Here is a 19374-nt window from a genome sequence, read left to right as displayed (position 1 = left end):
TGAAAGGGAATGCCCTGCGACTGCCCCATGTCGCGTAAAGCTTGTCTGTAGGTCGTATAACTTCCATAAAGATCTTCATGATCACGCTGCCCAGTTGGCATTCCTCAAGGCACCAACAGCACAGGGGAAGAGAGCGAGAGATGTGTGTACCCCAACCAATGTCTCTCTAAAAAGCCGTTCCTCGGCACCCTCCCACCAATGCGGAACGTGGCTTTCCTGGCCCTCTCTAATTATACCAACTTACCGCTTTCTCCTTCACCTTCACAACTCTTCAGATCGCTGTGGCACTTTCACTGATATCCTCAGCCGCCTCTCCAGGCTTGCAGTCGCATTTATACGCATCAAGGAACTCCTGTCTCGTCATGCTCCGCAACTTGTCCAGCGCCTTGCGCGCAGCCGCGATCTTCGCGTACCGACCACTGTCCCTGACGGCACCCTCGACCACCTGCCCATGAAGCAAAATGCCGGCCACAACCTGCGTTTTCCCCGTGACTAGGCCGGTATCGTCCTTGACTGGCATCTCCTCCGCATGCAGACCGTAAGCATGACAGCCAAAGGTCTCGAATACGTATTGCGTAAAGAATGTGACGGGGTGTTTGTTGGCAAAAGTGTCATACATGCGCATGGACGCGAAAAAGGGCAGCACGTGGGCGTGAAAGAACTGCTGGACGACGGAGTAGTCGTACTTGGAATCCACAAAGATGGCTCCCACGTAGGCCTCTAGCACGTCGGGTATGCATTTCGGCGGCTGGGGCGCCTCGACCCAGTAGTCCCTCGAGTACGCAGAACGAGGCTTGCCAGCGGCTTCTGCAGCGTCCTCGGCAGCGCGGCGGGCCTCCGTGATCTCAGTGACGTACTCATGAATTTGAGAGCCAATAGATGCGTGGTGGTGCAGGATGAACTTGTGGAATCCGAGTGAGACAGCAAGACAGCCAAGGAACTGGTTGGACACCATCGCCATCTTGTGCTCAGTCAACCACTGGGGACCCTCATCAGGTGCGATATGGAAGAGGTAATCGACGCAGGCCATGTCGAAAAGCGCATCGCCAAGAAACTCCAAACGTTGGTAGTGTGGCACCTTGTCAAACACATAAGGACGCGATGGATGACGAAAGGCAGACCGCAGGACACGGGGGTGTTTGAACTGGTAGCCCGTAGCCTCATGAATCTTCTGAGCCATGTCCAGCTCAGCGGCATTGGCCGGCATAGTTTGCCAGCCCGGCATCACATAGGCAGCATGGTAATCATCCCACTTCGTCATAGGGTGCTGTTTATGATTGACGAGCCGAGTGACAGCCCGGACCGCCAGGTCGTAGTCATCATGCTTGCGTGTTGTCATATATGCCGCGCCGATAAGAGCTTCACACACATCTGCAATGGACTTGTCGGCCAGCCTATGCTCATCCATCTGTTTCAGCGTCTTCAGGTGCGTCTTTCCAAACTCCAGCTTAAGGACCGGGTACCAGGTGCCGCGTTCAAAGGACTTCGACCTGATGTATTCGTGCAGCTTGAGGTCGTCACTCTTCGCAACTCCGAACAAGTTCTGGTTGCAGATCATGACCATGCGTTCGCAGTGATAATCGAACTCGTCTTTGTTGGGGATGAGAGTAAAAACAGCAATCGTCGTAGCCATCTTCAGGAAAGAATCACCGAGAAGTTCCAATCGCTCGTAGTTGGCACCCATTCCAGGTTGGAAATTGACGGGCTCGAATGCTTGTATAGAGTCCATGCGCTCGTCCTCGCCCTGATTATCGCTGTCTTTGGTGAGTGCCTCAAGGGCCAGGTCTGGATGGATGTCGAGCTGTAGAAGTCTACAGGCATCGAGAGCAATGAGGTTCTGCTCGATCCGGTGGATAATTGATGGTAGGAGGTAGGCCATCGCCACGACATCTACAGGCAGCTAGAAAATCTTAGAATGGAGCAAGGACATCAATATTTCATGGGTATGACTGACAGGTGAAATTCGCATGGGCTCCAGCACGAAGTAGCAGAAAGGGTTCTTGGACGTCTCGTTGATATCAGCGAGGAAATTGCGCCGCAAGGTCGCGTACTTCCCAACGACAACTGGCTGATTTTCCTTCCACTTGTTTTCGTGAGCCTCTCGGGTTGCCTTCCAGGCTGTGAGGCTCCAGTGGAGTATGTCGTGCGGAACCTCGCGCCTCTTCCACTGTCGATGGGTGGGTTGGTGTTCAACGTCAGCAGGGACTGGACTTGTACACGTCAAATCTTTCCGAATGCCCTGTAGCCAGAACCTGCGAGCACCATCATGAGGATCGACAATGTATTTATCTTGGAAGAACTCCTCTGGTTCGTCTCCAGTGTAGGCCTCGGCATCTCTGTCCGCAACATGGCGCAACAGAGGCCAGTCGACAGCATTCCGAGGATCTTGAAGGTTTGAAAATAGGAAGACGTGATCTTTGTTAGTAGGTGCAAAGAAGTAAGGCAGGGCTTGTGCGTTAGCCGCGTATTTCTTGTTGAAAATGTCCACAAAAATCTTGAGGGTAAACTTTGTCAAGAGCTGCAGGTCCTCTTCCGTAGGCGTAATCGGGCAATTGAGAACCTGGCAAACAAGATCCGAAGTCATTTCCTGCTCCACTGGTCCTAGGAAAAGTAGAAACGGCTTGAGTTGAGGAAGCGGTGTCCGTGTGAGGATAAACAATGGTCGAGAGGGACGCTCCAGAGCACTCGGTTTCGATAAGATCAAGACTGTGGCATACAGCTTCTCAGGGACACCAAGTTCTGCCCAGATTTGAGGTTTCAAGCGCATGTCGTACTTGGCCTTATTCTTGGAAGACACTGCCAGGCGTGCGTTGGCCATAACGTGTCGCTTCTCAACAAACTTGGACCGCAGGTGATCATCAAGAAACTTCTTTTGAATTAACTGAAAACAAAGTTCGAAAGCTGCGGAGCACTTTGCCACCTGCTTTGTTGAATAGACCTTTCCAATAGCGCTCGTGACCGGGGAAAGCGGAGGCATCATGACCTCACAGATGAAGCCGCCCTGCACAGACAGAATAGAGTAGTCGGCCACAAGGTCCATGCCCTCAGCGTAGTCATCTTGGTTGCGTAGAGTATTTAAAAAGGCCTGAAGGATGGGCAGGCTGTTCTTGTACGTCAATCTAGCACCAGTTGACTTGATGGTATATTGTCGCTGGTTCCTCTCTTGCCGCAGGAAGAAATCCATATCATAATCGCTACCCTTCAACAGCCTGTCTTCCGGCTGCGTGTTGCAGAAGCGGCGCAGAAGCTTCTCGTTCTCTGCATTCTGGTGCATGATTCGACGGTGGTCACCATTGCCCCCCTCGATCAGATGGATGTAGGTCGAGTCAGCCTGTCTGGCCCGCCCGCGGGATTGAATGTACTGGATCATGGTCTTGCAGATGTCGAAGCGGATAATCAAATTGCAGTCTGGAATGTCAAGACCTTCCTCGGCGACCGAGGTTGCGAAAATGCAATTCGTGTTCCCCTTCTTGAAGCTGAGGATAGTCCTGATCTGCTCTCGGAACGATGTCTGAGACGATCCGCCTTCTGCATTTGCTCCCATAAGAGAGCCGACCTTCAGCCCCGGAATCTCAGCGGCATGGCTCTCAAAAAAGTCGGTCAGCAACTTGGCAGTCCACCGCCTCTCGACAAAGACGATGCATCTTATACTGGAGTCCGTAAAGTATTCTTCCAGGAGCTTGGAGAGGGTTTTGAGCTTTGAAGACAAGAGACCAGGCTCAGGCTTAGGGAACTCATGGCTTCGGATGAGCTCTCGAGCAGACCGGACGGCATTCCTGTGCTTCTCCACGACCTCGGGAGCAGCCATGTCCTTACTCAGGCTTCGTTCCGTCTTTGCTTCGAGTTTCAATAGTTCCTCGTCTTCCAAAAATAGCTGCCACATACGGTCCACGAACCATGTGCCAAGCTCACGAGCAGCAGCTTCGGAAAACGCGAATGCTTTTGAGAATTGCTTGTTATTAGCGATCAGAGGCCTCAACTTGAATGTGAGCATCGTCTGAATCGGCTTGACCAGCGGATTGTATTTGTATATGATCTCCTTCTTGGGCCTACCAACAGCTCTTCGAAGAGCATCGGGGTCGGCAGTGGTGGCGATGCGGCTGTGCAGCAGTCCTTCGAGCTCAATTGCGGCCTGGCGGACATCGATCAGTGCATCGACAGGAGATGCCGTCATGCCAAATATCCGCGGGAGACGCAGGCCCCGATCCTTGCCCGAGGCATAGTAGTCCTTGATGATCCTGGCATAAGGGTGATTTTTCTTGGTGTGATGAGCCTCGTCAAAGACGAGGAGATTGATCTGGTCGATGCGAATATAGGCATACTGTAGGCATTGGTTCAAGATCTCGGCGGTGCAGACAATGACCTCGTGATCTGCAAGCTGCGTCTCCCAAAAACCCTTCGTCCAAGTGTTCTTGATGGACTCTCCAGAGAACACAGCTACAGAATGTGCGAGATTACACTCTAGGACCGCATGCTGTTGAAAGGCCAAAGCCACCTTTTCGACCAGGAAGAAGGCTATACGGCGTGGCAAGCCCTTTGCCCTGTCCTCAAGCTCCTGATTGACGGTATGATCGAGGAGGAGGGCCGCGATCAAGGTCTTTCCAGATCCTGATTTCAAGTTTTTAGTAAGACATAATATCGCTCGAGACGGCTATGTGCGTGCGTATGCGTGTGGTTGAAAGGATTCTTACCGGTGTCGAGGACAGCAATGGTGTTCTGTTGCTTGGCTCGTTCGAACAGCTCCATTTGGTAGTCGCGAGGGCTTGTAATGATCTTTTCACCACCCTCCCAGCTCCTGATCATGTAGGCGAGGGAATTATCTTGGTTCACAGACTGCTTTACAGCTTTCCTGGTCAGTGACTTCTGGTTGGTGTCCATCCATTTGGCGAAGTTGGTCTGTTCAATTTTCTTCTTCTGGCTGATCTTTCCACGCTTGGAGGGCTCGTTCTCGACGAATTTGGAGGCCTCATCATCACCGCTTCGGTACTCTGCGTCGTCCTCACTCGAAAAACCTCGCTCGAGGTCGGCCATCTCGTGCGCCGCTGGATCACCCATCTTGGCCTCGATTTGGGACAGGTTTTGATGGAGAGCTCGAGAGACGGTGACTGAGATGGTAATAAGGAGGGAGAAATGAGGGTAGAAAGAGGGATAGATCTAATTGCTGTAAGTACTAGAGAGGTTCTGCAGCAGATTTAAGAGTGTGTCCCATTCATAGTGACGCGTCGGGGTTTGTGAAGCGGCCTGCAGCAAACCGGCAGCTGCACCAAAGAAGAAGGCAACATAATTTCTAAGCTTATGTCAGATATCTTTTTTTTCTTCATCTGATATGTTGACGGATGGCAAGAAGCATTCCATATTTCTTTCCAGCTTTGCATTATGTTCCTTCCAGGTCCAAGGGCCTGTGATAATTGCTACTTATAGTAAGCCCACTATTGTTTACTATAACAGTGTTGGCTTTCCAGGAGCGGAAGGCCAGATGGGTAAGGGGAGTTCTAGCAGCTAAGCTTCTAAGCTGCAGGGGCTTCCAGGCCTAGGTCCCATTGTGGACAAGGGCTCCTTCAAGGTTACCCCCCTGGATCCTCCCCCCCTCCCCCACCATGAATTAGGCCGCAGTCGGTGGGACAGAGAGTGGGACGGAGAGCCCAATCTATTCTTTGCCACCCAGCTTGGACCCTGACAGTCTAGAAGATTCAGCGCAGATTCATCCCACAGCTATTTGTCTCGTTCTGATAGCTCCTCTCCCTACCCACCGAGGACAGAATCTCCCACTTCGATCAGTCCTCAGTATTACAGAACAGCGACGAAAAAAACCGTGCCATGGACGAATCGAAATCCCTGAAATCCGTCTTCGCGCAGGCAGAAGAGCGCCGGCTGGCCCTCGAGGGCGCCTTCGAGGTGACGGATCCCAGCTATCGCGACGTCCTGTCGCAAGCCATAGAAGACTACACAGAATGTCTCGACCTCATCAGCCAGCTACGCATCTTCAGCCCCAACGAGTCTCTCGAGGACCTCTCCACAGGCGACCTGCCCTATCTGCTCGTCCACTTTCACCTCGCAGAGCTCATTCAGAAAATCCACACCACATCGCCGAAAGAGCGCTGCCAGGTAGTCGACCAGACGCGTTCCTGCTACGAGCGCTTCCTCTTGGCTCTCGACAGCTACAGCATACTCGAGCCACAATATGCCAAGATGCTCGAGACGTACACGGAGGACCCAGTATCCTTCTCAACGATATCCTCCTCCGACCCAGCCGCGCGCCGCAACTCCAAGATCGCAAACTACAAAGCCGAGCAGGCCCTGAAGCAAAAGCTGGCATTTTTGCGCAAGCACCCAGGCTATGGTGACCCAGACGCAGAGGATGATTTTGGGGGCGACGAGGAGATTGTGCGCCAGGTTCACCTTGCCAATCTGGCGCTGAGTGTGCACATGGCCTTTCAGCAGCTCGAATCGCTCAACCGTGAGGCCGAGATCCTAGCACAAGCACCCGAGCCTTTACTTCCCCAGGCCAGCACTGTGGAGGACGACGAGCGGCGGCGACGAGAAGGTCTGAGGCAAGACGGCTATTCAGACCGACTGGACAGGCCTTTCAAGCGGTTACAGAGCTTCAACGGGCCTCTCCTCAGCAAGGAGGGCAAACCCCTGCAGCCCTTTACGATCGTCGGCAACAGACAAGACCTGGCGAAGCAAGTGTTTAGGCCGGGCCATAATCTGCCAACGATGAGCATCGACGAGTACCTAGAAGAGGAGAAGCGGCGAGGTGGGATCATCGAGGGCGGTGGAGAGGCAAGTTGGCACAGGCCGGAGCCAGATGAAGACGACATTGAGAAGGCAGATGAGGATACCATGAAGGCACGAGCGTGGGATGAGTTTGTAGAAGCAAACCCAAAGGGAAGCGGTAACACTTTAAACCGAGGATAACTCGGCCTCGAATCACGAGAGAACAACATTATTACTGATATCCAGCACACACATTCATACACGCACTTGAGCAGTTGTACACCCAAGGACGTTTGACATCTTGGGGCCCTCGATACCTCTATTACATGCTGAGGGGGTTTGTACGTAAGTGCAAATTGTCGCATCCCAAAAACTTGGTAGCGAATGGTAATGATGGGTTTGTGTAGTACTGGATTGATGCACACACGATTGCCATGTGAGAATTTTTTGATTGACAAATTTGATACGGCTAAGCACTTCCTCATGCGCATCTGCACCGACAAAACCAAGAAGGTGCTCAGACTGTGGTTTACATGCAAGTGAGCGTCCGGAATCTTGAGAACCTAAGCGCGACTTCCCCCCTCAGGACAGTCGGGGCAATTATATCATGACGCTTGCCTGCCTCCCTGAAACTCAACATTCAGGAACGTCCTCATCCTAACAGGCCACTCTTTCCGCTCCAAACGGCGTGCCATCTCGAGACCTATCACAAACCACGTTTCATCCAGTCGCCTTTTCTCTGTCACTTCATTTTGATGCGACGACCCTTGGCTAAGCAGGTGTCAAACGTCTCGTGTATTTGAGACCTCGACTCCCTACTTCGTCTCAATCACAGAGGTTAGTCTCAAGCCAATTCAAGCAACTTTGCAAAGACCCATCCTGATTTATTGACTATTTTCTCTTCGCACAGAGATACTCCCCTCTCTGTGTTTCTCCCTTGATAACCACGAGCCAACTCTTTCCTCTCCACACGCGAAAAAAACAACCAACCACCATGTCGAGCGACGTCAAACACGAGTCTAAACCCATGCCGCCAAGCCCCAAATCGGCCCCCATGAAGATACAGCTCGAGAACGAGGATGAGGCTACGGTCCTTAAGACCACCACCGCCGCCGTACCCGCCAACAACATCTTCACAGACGCAGCCCGCGAAGCTCTCCCAACCGACAACAACCCCGCCCTCGACCGCGCCCTCCATGACGCAGCCGCCGACATGTCCCGCCGCGCCTCCGCCACCGAGGCCCAGTCCTCCCTCCGCGACTCAATAGCCAGCCTCGCAATCGACGGCGACGACCAACAGCCCCACCCTCCATCCCGCTCGCTCCCTGGCCTTGGCCTGCCAAGCGACCTCCAGAATCTCAGCGATGAGGAGCTGCGCGACCTCGCCGAGAACTTGTCGCGGGTGCTGGGCGAGTCCTTGCTTGGTTCGGGCCAGACGCGGGCTGACGTGCTGCGGCGCTTGCTAGCTTTGGATTGTGAGAGGACGAGCCTGGAGGAGGGTCTTGGCAGTGCGGTAGGCGGAGATGGTGCGGACTCGACTGGCGGTGGGTCGAAGGGGGAGGAGAAGGAGGTGGTGGTGGTGGAGGTGGCGGAGAAGGAGGGTGAGAAGCACGAGGAGGAGAAACAGGCGGGTGGGAGTCGTGCGTAAGCTGTTCGCGGGAAAAGAGTCTGATGATTGGGAGGACCAGGGCTGAGAGGTGACGAGGACGACTGATGAGCAGGAGGCTTGTCAAAATCTGGTCTGCCTCTTTGCATTGACCTTCTCATATGAAGAAATAGACCATTCCGCCCGAGACAGATCAACCACAATACAGCAAGGGATAATGAAATTCATAAAAAGAGGCCGCCAGCAAAGTGTGCTGTTATACCATCAGTCTTGGTCGCAAATTCACAGTGTCCATTTCCCTGCTCGGCAGCTGTAAACCCATTCTGGGGCTATTGATCTCAGAAACCCCTTATTGTACCCCCCAGCAAGCGCCGCCTGTCTCTCTTCAGAATCAACCGATTTAACTCCAGGAGCGCCAATTCTCCAAAGCCTCGCTTGATGTTCAAGTCTCTCACAAACTCTCTCTGTCTCGATCTTTTGAATTCCTGAAAGCTATGGGCATCCATACTAAAGAACCAGTGCTCTTCTGGACGCAAAAGGACTGGACTGATGACAGTTCCCCCCCTTTCTATTCTCGTGCCGACTGCTGGCCAGCATCTCCTATGCGTCATTTCATAAAGTCAACCCAAGGCTACTGCTGATTCTATGACATAATCCAGAATCAACCACTCTGTGAGGAAATGTCGAGAGAAACCGCTCGTAGAAGGCATGTCGTGGGTGGTGGTTGTTCGTGTCACCTGAACCAGTTTACAGAATCCGATTTACATGTCTTCATCTGCACCAACAACCTCGAAATCTTCATTCTCGTCCTCCTTCTCCACCACCACCTCCTCCTCCTCCTCCTCCTCCTCCTCCTCGTCAGTTCCCCAAAAGAAATCAGACTCGAGGTCCTCGTAGAAGTCATCGGGCAGCTCGTTAGGATCGGCCATCGGGTCATCGTCCTTGTGCTCCTGGTAAGCCCCCTCCACAAGGCCAGCGAGGACCTGGCCGCGGGCCTGGTGCGCCGCGGGAACGGCATACTCGGCATCAGCATAGTCGGCACTCATGCCCTCGTCCGTAAAGTGCTCCGACGAGACAGACGGCTCGTCGGATCGGGCCAGGACGCGCCGGCTGTTGTAGACAGTAGAGAAGCCATCCTGCGCGACGGCTGAGCCGACAACGGTGCTGGCGCCGTCGTCCGACTCGCCTACCGCCGACGTGGACCGGACGGACAGGTCCTCAAAGTTTAGGTCAGAGACGCTTGGGAGGGTGTGTCCGGTGTGGAAGGCCGGGCCGGGGCCGTTCGGGCCGTAGTCTGCCTCTGGGACGGGGGCCTCGAAGCGCGTCTCATCGTCGACGAGGCGGAGGAAGTTCATCTCGTGGTCGTCTGGGGTCAGGACGAGGTGAGGGTGGAGGGCGTAGAGGAAAGAAGCCTCATCGCGCTCGAACAGGGGGCCGACGTAGGCGCACAGCCCGTCGACGACGTGCTCGAGGAGCTGCGCGATGAAACGGTTGGCATTCGCTGCCCGGGCGCGATGCTGGTCTAGAAGATCCGGCAGGTCACCGGCCGCTGTAGCTCTGTTGAGCTTGACAATGAACATGTTGGCGTCCCAAATTATGTCAGACTTGGGGAAATCGTCCGTGCTGATGGAGTCAAGCTCCTTCCAGATGAAGGGGCATAAAGCACGCTGGTACATCCCCAGGCGGTGGTAGATAGTGGGGAAGTGTTGCGAGCTGTTCAGCTCGTTCTGGGGCACCGAATAAGCACGCAAGCCATCTACCATGTCCAGCAGGCTCTTTGTGTTTGCGCCGGGCTCGCACGTCTCGGCGCTGAACAGCTCGGACCCCAGATTTGAACTCGGGAGCGACATGACTTTGTTGACAATGTTGTGAAACTTGAAGCGGATGCCACTCATCAGCTTGTCATAAGCGTCACGGACAGGCCCAAAATGACCGTCCACAGCATCATCCTTGGGGATCACGTGGTCTAGGATGCGGAGGTCCTGCCATTCAGGAACCTGAAGAATGTCGAGAGCATTATCGCCCAGCAGATTGTCGACGGCGAGCTTGTATCGATCGGCCATCGCGGTGCCGGCGTACTCTACAATGCGCGAGATTGCTTCGGAGGTGTCTGTGCCGGAGAAGTCTGAGCATCGACGGCCGAAGATGGTCTGTCTGGGCTGTGCTCGCGGTTGACCTCCTGCGACCTCCAAGGCCCTCTCGTTAACCAAGATGCGGAATGCAGGCTCGGCCAGGAGGGGGATCTTGAGGGTCAGGCCGATGCGCAGGGTTTCTTCTGGAAGCAGCTCCACGATCAGGTAGTTTCGATCCGCATTGAACCAGGCTGTGATCTCATCGCGCTATTTCGCAGTGTCAGCTATGTCAACTCCTTTTCCGATTGGTAGGTTGTGCCTACCAGTATGTCGTAGTTTGTCATCTCAAACTTGGCAAACAGACCCACGAGCGTCCACATTCGAGGAGCCGAGTCGATGAGGAGATCTTTGCGGCCTGGAGGCTGTGCGATGGACCGAAAGAGACGGATGGTGTTGGCAGCCCATCGAGTCTGGCAGAAGTCAGGGATATCGCGGTCCTCCTCGAGAGGCCAAGCGTTCACATCCCAGATGCAGGCCTGGGACTCTTCGCCCTGGATAGCGATAGGTGGTTCTTGGAACGGATACGCCTCTTTGAATGGCAAGAGGCAGTCGCAGGCATCGTCATGGCCAGCAACAGCCAGGGGCGACACTCCCATGCAGACGGATCTGTACCAGAGCTTTATGCCGTCGGGGATGCTGAGGTGCTGAAGGGCCATGGTGAAGTCATGCTCGTCAGTGGTCGGCGACAGGTCCAGGACGTGTGTCACTCCTCCTGGCAGAGGCGCGGCTGCCTCCCTCGCTCGTCGTTGGTGCGTCTCGCTGTCGAGCATGCCGCGAAGGAGCTCTGACCCCGTGCCCAGGACCTGGTCTCTTGTCAGACGGATCCTGCCCGTCTGAAATTTGGTGCTTCGACAGCCGCGAGTTGGCACAAAGTCGGGGAACTTGACCAGGACCAGAACGCATGCATCCTCAGGGCAAGGTACGGCACCATCGACCGCATTTTGGATCCTGGTAAGGTCTTTGCTGTGAAGCAGGTGCGCTTGTCCCAGCTCGCTCAGTCTGGACGTCATCTCAGCTTCGCCTGCCACCGCACGGGATGCTATGATGGCTTCAGATAATCGCTCCTGGTGATATCTATCTTCGCCGCCTTCTTGCTGTGCAGGGCGGATAACTATCACTGGTTTGGAAGAAAATCCTGTGGTGCAGGGCAGGCTTGTGGGAGATGTTTTCGACACAGAAGTTGTTGCAGAGTTCAGAGCATCGTCCATCCCTGGTGGTTTGGGGAAACGATAGGTCCTGGCGAGTGAGTGAGTCACGGACTGTTGTGAGTACTTGACTAAGTAGAGATCAGATTCTAGAACAACCAGTAGGACCTTTGATCTGAGGGGGGGGGGGGGGATGATAAGACTCTCACCCGTCCAATAGGTCGTTGCAATGATATTGGAAGAAGGCCTCTGGCCTGGGAGCTGGGAGAAGTCTCTCGGAAGGTGGTTCAAAGCTCCCTCTCCCCTAGCCTAGAGCAGTGATGAACAACTGAAGGACACCCACAAACTTATCGAAATGCTTGGTATGATGGTAACTAAGGATGAATATCAGATCAGATACTGGTCTTGTGTTAGCTGCTCGTGTCTGGAGAAAATATCCAGAGTCTGTTATATCATAACAAATCTTGCAGAGGACTGAAGGTTGGGGAAAGGAGTTGATTATCTTGACAGAGCAAAGTTAGTTGAGGTGTGTGTTGAGATGTGTGCTTATGGACTTTGCTGCACAATCGCACAGCCTTATTATGATGTGGCCCCGCAGCTGGTCATCCTCCGGGGCTGACGCCGGTCGACCTAGGCAGTACCCGAACTTTGAAGGACCAATTACAGGGAGCTAAGACGGGCAGTCATGCGCCGAGGTGATTTGGCTGGTGGCTGTGTGGGAAAGGTAGTATAATCTAATGCTAGGATTTACAGTAATGGAGAAATAATGATGATCATGGTGATAGAGACAGAAGTTGCTGGGTGGACGCAAGTCAGTACTCTGAAGGCAGCAGATGAGCCTGCACTGACGCTGCAGGTGATGGGTAATCTGGAGATTCAGCAAAGCAGATTGAAAAGAAGAGAGGTACCTGCATTCTTGAAAGACTCATTCTTTTGGTTCGCATCCATGTCCATGGTGGTGGTGGTGATGGTGTGGCACCAAAGTATGATCCCCCCCTTTGCAAGAGTGCTTGCCAAAGGCATGCAGTGCCGTGCTGGCTCTTAAGAGAGGCAACCTCGAGGATACGAAAACATGAATATTTCATTTTATTTATTTTGTCCGAGGATGAGGCTGGCCACATAACAAGAGACCTTTCCATCTGCAAAGTATAGGAAAAGAAGAGTGTTAGCTCTATATACAACACTGGGATGGACTGCGGGTCTTTGTCCAACCACAGCCAACTTGTCACATTTTGACCCCCTGTCCATCACAGCTTTTACTACAGGACCCACTACCTGAATTCTATAGTAGTACTATGGTTAAGAGCTGCTGTCCTATGGTACAGTAGGCTGTGCAAGCAGATGTTTGCCTTCTCCCAGAGCCACTTGCTCCCCTGCCCACATTGCGCAGAGCTGGGCTTGCGCAAGCTTTGTCCACTTCACTCGGTGGCCCATCCACCCATGACAGATACATACTGCATACAGAGACAAACAAGGCTGCTCATGTTCTAGACAGAGCTGTTAATCAGCAAGGGGCCACCCATAGCCATGGAACTTTGGCATTTCGTTTGAAATCATCTGCGGTTTTCTGCCTTTTAATTTGTACAAACAGTGATCCACAGCTTGCTTGATAGTTCTAACCCGGCCCGGACCGTGTGAGTTTGTGACTAAGAAGAGGACTGCTCTCTTTCCCCCGAATTGTTCCTGCCCCACAATCAGCCTTCCGTCTTCATCCCTCCTTCCCCGCATCCCACGGCATCATCACCCCAGTTATGATATGATGGTGGGGCCATGTCAACCACCTTCAGTAAGGGAGGAACACACAGGTACAGTACTAGTAGCTCAGGTTCGAAACGGAAACACGTCGCGTGCCAATCACTCGCTCACCGTCACGAACAATTCCCCCACAACTTTTTTAACTTTTGCCCCCCCCCCCCCGGGTTTCCCTGCACTACCATTCCCAACAGAACTACGTATATATACATTAATATGTCCTGTCCTGCTGTAGCTAGTCGCTCGTTCTCTCTTCCCAATCGAGATTCTATACTGTTTGGTCTAGTCCTGGGCATCCAAATAACTTCTTTAAATTCACCGCAGTAAACTCTTTACTAGACTGTACTGTATCTCATATCGAACGCACATACACACACACCGCCCCATTTCCCTCCTCCCAAGAAGTACTCCTTTCAAAACCAAACAATGGACTCGCTCAAAAATGTCCACCGCGGTGGCATCCGCCCATTCACGTACGTTCCCAACAAGCCACTTGCATGGAAACACGTTCTATACAAACATTTCTCCTATACCCTATAGCAAGAGGGAGAGGGAAAAGAAAAAGAGAAACCTACAGAGAACTAATCAAGACGATATATCCCATTCTCCTTCCCAATAGCTCCCGCCACCCACGCCTAACCCTCCTCACCCTTACCGCCGCCGGCGTCGGCCTCGGCATCCGGTACCAGGCCGGCGCCCTGAAGAAGAACGAGGTGACGCAGCGGACCCTGAACGGCAACTACTACGTGTCTGTGGACAGGAGCGGCGGTGGCGTTTAAGAATGACGGTCGAGCGGAACCAGCGTGGCACAATATACAACGAAAAGAAAAATACATGAATAAAAAGAAGATGGAAAGATGTGGCGGGGAAGGGGGTTGAGAACCGCCTGATAAGGACAACCACAGTATCAAGACGAGAAGGGGAAGATACACAAGGAAGGAGGGAGACCACACGCAGTGAAACAATTCCCTTTTTAGAAACACACGGCGAAGTTCGGTTCGCATGGCTGGCCTAGGGAGAGCTACCGGGCCATCTCTGTCTCCACTGGGAAGTTCTTCGCGACTGTTATTCAGCGGATCTACTGTGACTATATGTACAGCGTCATCAAGATTGCCTTGGTGCACAGGATTGGCAATGTACATAAAAGATACTTAGGAGGACAAAGTCTGGGCGCAAATGTGCTGCCATGTAGATGTCCAAATTTGCACGAGGGGCAGAAGTACGCAATACAATTGCATTCAAAATTATTCCCATTTCCTTTGATGCCCACTGTTCGAGCAGCAGTAAGATATTGTACGTAGCATATGGCATGCAACCGCGACCAGATTCAGCCGATATAAACTCGTGTTAGCCCCAGACATCTCAACCAGCCCAGCCTGCTCCTTCTGTTGCCTTCAATCCTGCCGCCATGCTGTCTTGTTCCTCGCCTGGTATTATCACCTCCCAGCATCATCCAGCCTTTTAGGCTGAACTCCCTCTCCTCTCAAAGCTCGGCGGCTCAAAACCTACAGACCTGTCGTCGTCCCACCCGTCATAGTCCTCTTCTCCGCTTGTCTCGACCAGCTTCCCCTTGCCCTTCGACCCACCTCCCTGGGAACCAACAGGCGACCGCAATATCACACTGTTACGATTTGACTTATCGCCACTTCGCCGGCTAACAGGTCGTGACCTGCTAGCTTTTGTCGTTGAACTCGTCTTGGAAGCTTTTCCAGGGGAGCCTCCGCCCGGTCTTTCCATGTTCAGGGTCGTGAGTGGTCGTATCCTCTCCTCGCCTTCGCCATGCCAGCTTATGGATCCCGTTCCTTCAGAAGCAGATGTGTGAGCCGTGGAGGGCATGGCCGAGGATCTCTGAAACCCTCGCATCTCCTTGACGACGTCTGCGAAGCCTTCCTCGAGCGTCTTCATCCGTGCCAACACCAGACGACTCATCCGGTCGCGATCGTTGTCACGCTCCCGTTGGGCCTTCTCACTGGGCCGGTGTGCACCTGGCGTGATCATCCCAGTTGCCATTGCCATCTGTGTCACGAAGCTGGAAGACACGCCATTAAAGGCATCATGGTCCGCCATGCCGGCCAGGTCGGAGTGAACCTCGAGCAGATCGGACGAGGACATGCGGCGGGCCTTGCCGCGCCGTGGACCGTTAGGTTCAATTGTTAGTCCCTTTCCGAGGCGCTGGATGTTGCCTGTCGTATGCATGGCTTCTCGAGGCGGTATGTTGGGGCGAGGGCGAGGATTTTCAAGGAAAGAAGTGCGCCGCGGTGATCGTTGCGCTGGACTATCCAATGGTGCCGTCCGAGTGTTGATCATCCGAGGCCTGCTCCTGCCCTGCGCAGCCCCGGGCGAGGTCTCTCCATCGTCATTGTCGTTGTCAAGGAGTCGACGGGATATGGTCGGTGGATTGTAGAGGATTGTATTCGTGGAAAGGGTACGGCTATGTAAGCCTGCGCGTTTCGGTGGTTGAGACTGCTGCTGACGCATTGGCGACCGATGCGAGGTATCGAGGGAGGTCGGTATCATGATGTCGTTGAATCGAGTTGCGATCGGCGTCCTGAAGTAGTCTTCCAAGTCATCCGCGCGAGATCTTGACTGGCTATGTCGACTGGGAGCCGTGGCTTCATCCTCGTCTTCATCGTTCGTGACCAGCTCATCATCAGCATCTTGATCCTTCAAAATGGTCTGTTCTGCATGATCTCTGCGATCAACACTATCAAAATACCCCCCCTCATTGGCTGCCGGAAACCCGCTAATTGAGACGAAGTCTGCAGGATCACTTGCAACAGATCTGGTTTCCGAGATGTGTCGCCTCCGCGGGGGCCCTTCTCTTCCCAAACTGAGCTTTCGTGCCCAATCCTGCTGTGCTCGGCCGTCCAACGTTGCGAGGTGGTTAGGGGACTCTGGAATGGCATCGTGGTGGTCCATCCAGCTCCGAATGGCGTTCTGTGTTTTCCTGCGTTCGTTCATTCTCTGCGTCCGTAACGATGCGAAATCTGGCGTGCGCCGGAAGACCTCCTCGAGTGCACGGTCTTGTTGAAAGCCAGCCACGGACTCTTCCCGGATGCGGATCGTAGGTGAGAACAGCGACGGTCTTCCTACTGGATTGATCGATACGGCTCTCGGTCGACCCATGCTAGGGTTGTCCACAAAATCCGTTGGCTCATACATGGACGGGGCCAGAATCCTTTTCTCGTATAGAAATATCAAAAGCAACAGCGGGAAGTGTGTGATTTTGATGATGGTGCGATTGAGCCAGACAAAATGGCGTAGCGGCATGCAGTAGCGAAGCGGCATCAAGACCCACGCGAATATGTTGCCAGGAGCAACATACGAGAACAAAGACTGATCCTTGACCAGAGCAATCGTGTTGATCGCAAACAGAAATCTGAAGCAAATAATGTTTAGCTAAGAAATATCAACCTAATCATTGCGTCCCGGAAGCCCACTCACTGATGTTCCTCCTTCGCATTCGAGGCAATGGACATGAACGAGTTGGTGAGGACTGTGATGAGGACCGTTCTGTGTCATATCGTCAGCACACTGTTCTGAACCCCCCCCCCCCCCCCAGCCCGTCCAACAGCTCTGGGAGGTATCCTAGCTGGCACGCGCCACACTTCATTCGACACTTACACGACGACAAAGTGGCAAATGATAAGAAACAACACCATCAGTGCCTTGTCGAGCCATGAGTACTCAGGCCAGCTAAAGACGGACATGTCAGCTTTTCGATTCGTGGATGCGATATTTCATGTAAGATGGGTAGAGGCAACACGTACACGTCCCAGGCGGCAGGCGTAAAGCCCATCAACAACTGGAAGATCTTGAACGCCACCTCAGCAGCGTCCGATTTGGTGTTGGCAAGAAAGAAGACGAAGAATCCGCTGCAAGAGATGAAGATCAAGATAAACACTGCTGCCAGATCCACACTCATGATCTTCATTGCGAGGATGATCTGAGAAAAGTAAGGGTAGTGATCAAGGACAGAGAAGATTCGCGGCAGCAAGAGGACAGCATTTGCGGCCAAGATGTCGTAAGCGTCGACGCCTGTGGACGAGCCCACCAAGAATACCGTATATATCCGCATGCAGTAGTAGATGATCAGCAATACGAGGATACCCAGATCGAAGATGTTCCAGAAAGACATTATGTAGAGCGAGAAGCCTTGCTCGGTGAAGCCAACTAGCTCATCCAGCATGAATCCGGCACTCCAGAGCCAGAAGATCAATTCCAGACTGGTGATGCTGTGAGATCTCTCGATGAGAACAGCCAGGAATAGGCCTATGAGGATGGCGAGTGAGCAAGTGGAGAAGAACTGTCTGTACCGTGGAACTCGGAGCCGAGACAGTTTGAACATGGAAGCGTTGCGTGGATCGTACAGGGTGACCGTACGCCGTGCAGGCTGAGTAGGAGTCCCTCTGTTCCGCTCGTATCCCTTCTGAAAGTGAAGTAGAGGCGTCCTCTCGTTGCCGTTGCGGCCGCGGACGGGGCTGTGTCCATTGGAACTTGGTAGCGAGGCACGAACATGAGGACGATGCAGGTTATCCGCCGAGGAATAGAAACTGATGGCACCGTTCCAGATGGCCTCCAGCTGCTGCACGACAAGGGGATGCGCAAGAAAATGCTTGGCGGAGGCACGTATAGCAACCTCGAGGGTGGACGTCCTTGCCGCGGCCTGCTTTGCCTTTCCCTCCCGAGGTGTGACAGGCGTCTGTACGCCCGGCAGACCTTGTAGTGGGTAGAAGTCGTATGAGAGCGCGTCGATGAGCTCTCGGGTACTGTACTCCTTTAATATCTTGATGGCCAACAACTCGCAGACTTTGGCTCTCGTGCTGCTGGCGCCGGCGTTTCCTGGATTCAGCTGACCCTCTTTGGAGAACTGTAGGCAGTTGGCCATGAGGGCGTAGATGGTAGCTCTCGAAAAGTGCTGCTGGCGGATCTGCACCTGCATGGGTTTGACAAGAAACTGAGACACCTGCGGAGAGCGCAGCTGATCCCATGTCAATGTTGTCTCAGTGCGGGTCTGGACAATAATTCGGATAGCATGCGTTATGCTGTAGACCGGTAAGGAGTCGAGATGGGATTCGGAGAACAGAGGAAGAACAGTGCCCGAGTCACGCCTCCTGGGCGGATCCTCGTTGGGCCCAAGCCCGTCGTTGGAATCATCATCGTCGTCGGCTTCGGTAAAATCTGCCGTTGCATGCCTCATGCGTGAGTAGGGCTCGCGCTCATCTTCGTCATCGTCTGGGCGGCGGGTGCTCCTCAGCGAGTCGAGCAGGTTGGAGAACGACAGTATTCTCCGCGCAGGCATTTTGTTGCCCACTCTGGTCATGAGTCTGACAGCGCCATGGAAGACCACTCGATGATCAGCGTTTGTGTAGGGATGAGGCCAGTCGTGGAACTAAGTCAACAAAGGAGTAGGAGAAGGACGTTTAATCCAGTCGAGATGAGTTGATCTCTAAACAAGAGCAACGTATCGTCGTATCCTCTGAAAGTCCTGGTAATTGGAACTATGCGAGATAATAATGGTGATCCTCCTCCAAGGTCCGCCTCTGGGTAGCACAGCGTCGTCGTTAGAACAGAACTGGCTGAAGAGGGAACGAAAAAAAGAAAGAAAAGAATGTTTACAAGAAGGAGTGATGGCAATACGTAGTGCGCGGATTTGGGCTGATGAGTTGAGCTAAGATGTAAGGTTGACCAGGGAGCCCCTGTCGCCGTAATTACCAGGGTAACTCACTGGGGCAGGTCCGATTTCAGAATCGCGGTCCGTGCAGGTGATCTCAGATTGAGGCTCAACAGAGTCCAGGCTTGCTTACACTGAAATCTGCTCTGGGGAAAGAAATTGTCTCCTTCTTTTCTTTCTCGATACCTATATTCAGGTTCCAAAAAAGGAAGAACGAGGATGGGATAGGGCTGAAAAGCTGGTGGTTAGCGGTGCATAAACTTTTATCACCAGGGTCATACTTAAAAATGTACTTACCGTGATGTGTACTAAGAACTTTAGTGCTTGGACAGAGGGCGCGCAGCAGCG

General features: G+C 53.3%; 5 protein-coding genes across 5 annotated transcripts; 2 read left to right on the top strand and 3 right to left on the bottom strand.

The window, feature by feature from the left end:
• Positions 1-271: 271 nt before the first annotated feature.
• On the bottom strand, positions 272-5055 carry M406DRAFT_69967 (dicer-like endonuclease; the record flags this gene model as incomplete). Its single annotated transcript, XM_040925301.1, has 3 exons — positions 272-1900; positions 1955-4608; positions 4692-5055. 3 exons carry the CDS (start codon positions 5053-5055, stop codon positions 272-274), a joined length of 4647 nt encoding a protein of 1548 aa, XP_040778816.1.
• Positions 5056-5817: 762 nt separating this feature from the next.
• M406DRAFT_41054 (uncharacterized protein) lies at positions 5818-6918 on the top strand (the record flags this gene model as incomplete). Its single annotated transcript, XM_040924154.1, has 1 exon — positions 5818-6918. One exon carries the CDS (start codon positions 5818-5820, stop codon positions 6916-6918), a length of 1101 nt encoding a protein of 366 aa, XP_040778815.1.
• A 793-nt stretch (positions 6919-7711) lies between these two features.
• Positions 7712-8365, top strand: M406DRAFT_69965 (uncharacterized protein; the record flags this gene model as incomplete). The annotated part of the gene is made up of 1 exon (XM_040925300.1): positions 7712-8365. One exon carries the CDS (start codon positions 7712-7714, stop codon positions 8363-8365), a length of 654 nt encoding a protein of 217 aa, XP_040778814.1.
• Positions 8366-9084: 719 nt separating this feature from the next.
• On the bottom strand, positions 9085-11465 carry M406DRAFT_328906 (uncharacterized protein; the record flags this gene model as incomplete). Its single annotated transcript, XM_040920377.1, has 2 exons — positions 9085-10662; positions 10719-11465. The coding sequence occupies 2 exons, from the start codon at positions 11463-11465 to the stop codon at positions 9085-9087; spliced, it is 2325 nt and encodes a 774-aa protein (XP_040778813.1).
• Positions 11466-14586: 3121 nt separating this feature from the next.
• Positions 14587-19305, bottom strand: M406DRAFT_98048 (uncharacterized protein; the record flags this gene model as incomplete). The annotated part of the gene is made up of 7 exons (XM_040926388.1): positions 14587-14779; positions 14862-14973; positions 15022-16731; positions 16797-16865; positions 16977-17048; positions 17123-18587; positions 19242-19305. 7 exons carry the CDS (start codon positions 19303-19305, stop codon positions 14747-14749), a joined length of 3525 nt encoding a protein of 1174 aa, XP_040778812.1. The 3' UTR covers positions 14587-14746.
• Positions 19306-19374: the final 69 nt, after the last annotated feature.

The sequence above is a fragment of the Cryphonectria parasitica genome, assembly GCF_011745365.1.
Source record: "Cryphonectria parasitica EP155 unplaced genomic scaffold M406scaffold_3, whole genome shotgun sequence".
In the NCBI taxonomy this organism is placed as follows: domain Eukaryota; kingdom Fungi; phylum Ascomycota; class Sordariomycetes; order Diaporthales; family Cryphonectriaceae; genus Cryphonectria; species Cryphonectria parasitica.
This window is presented reverse-complemented; position numbering and strand designations above follow the sequence as displayed.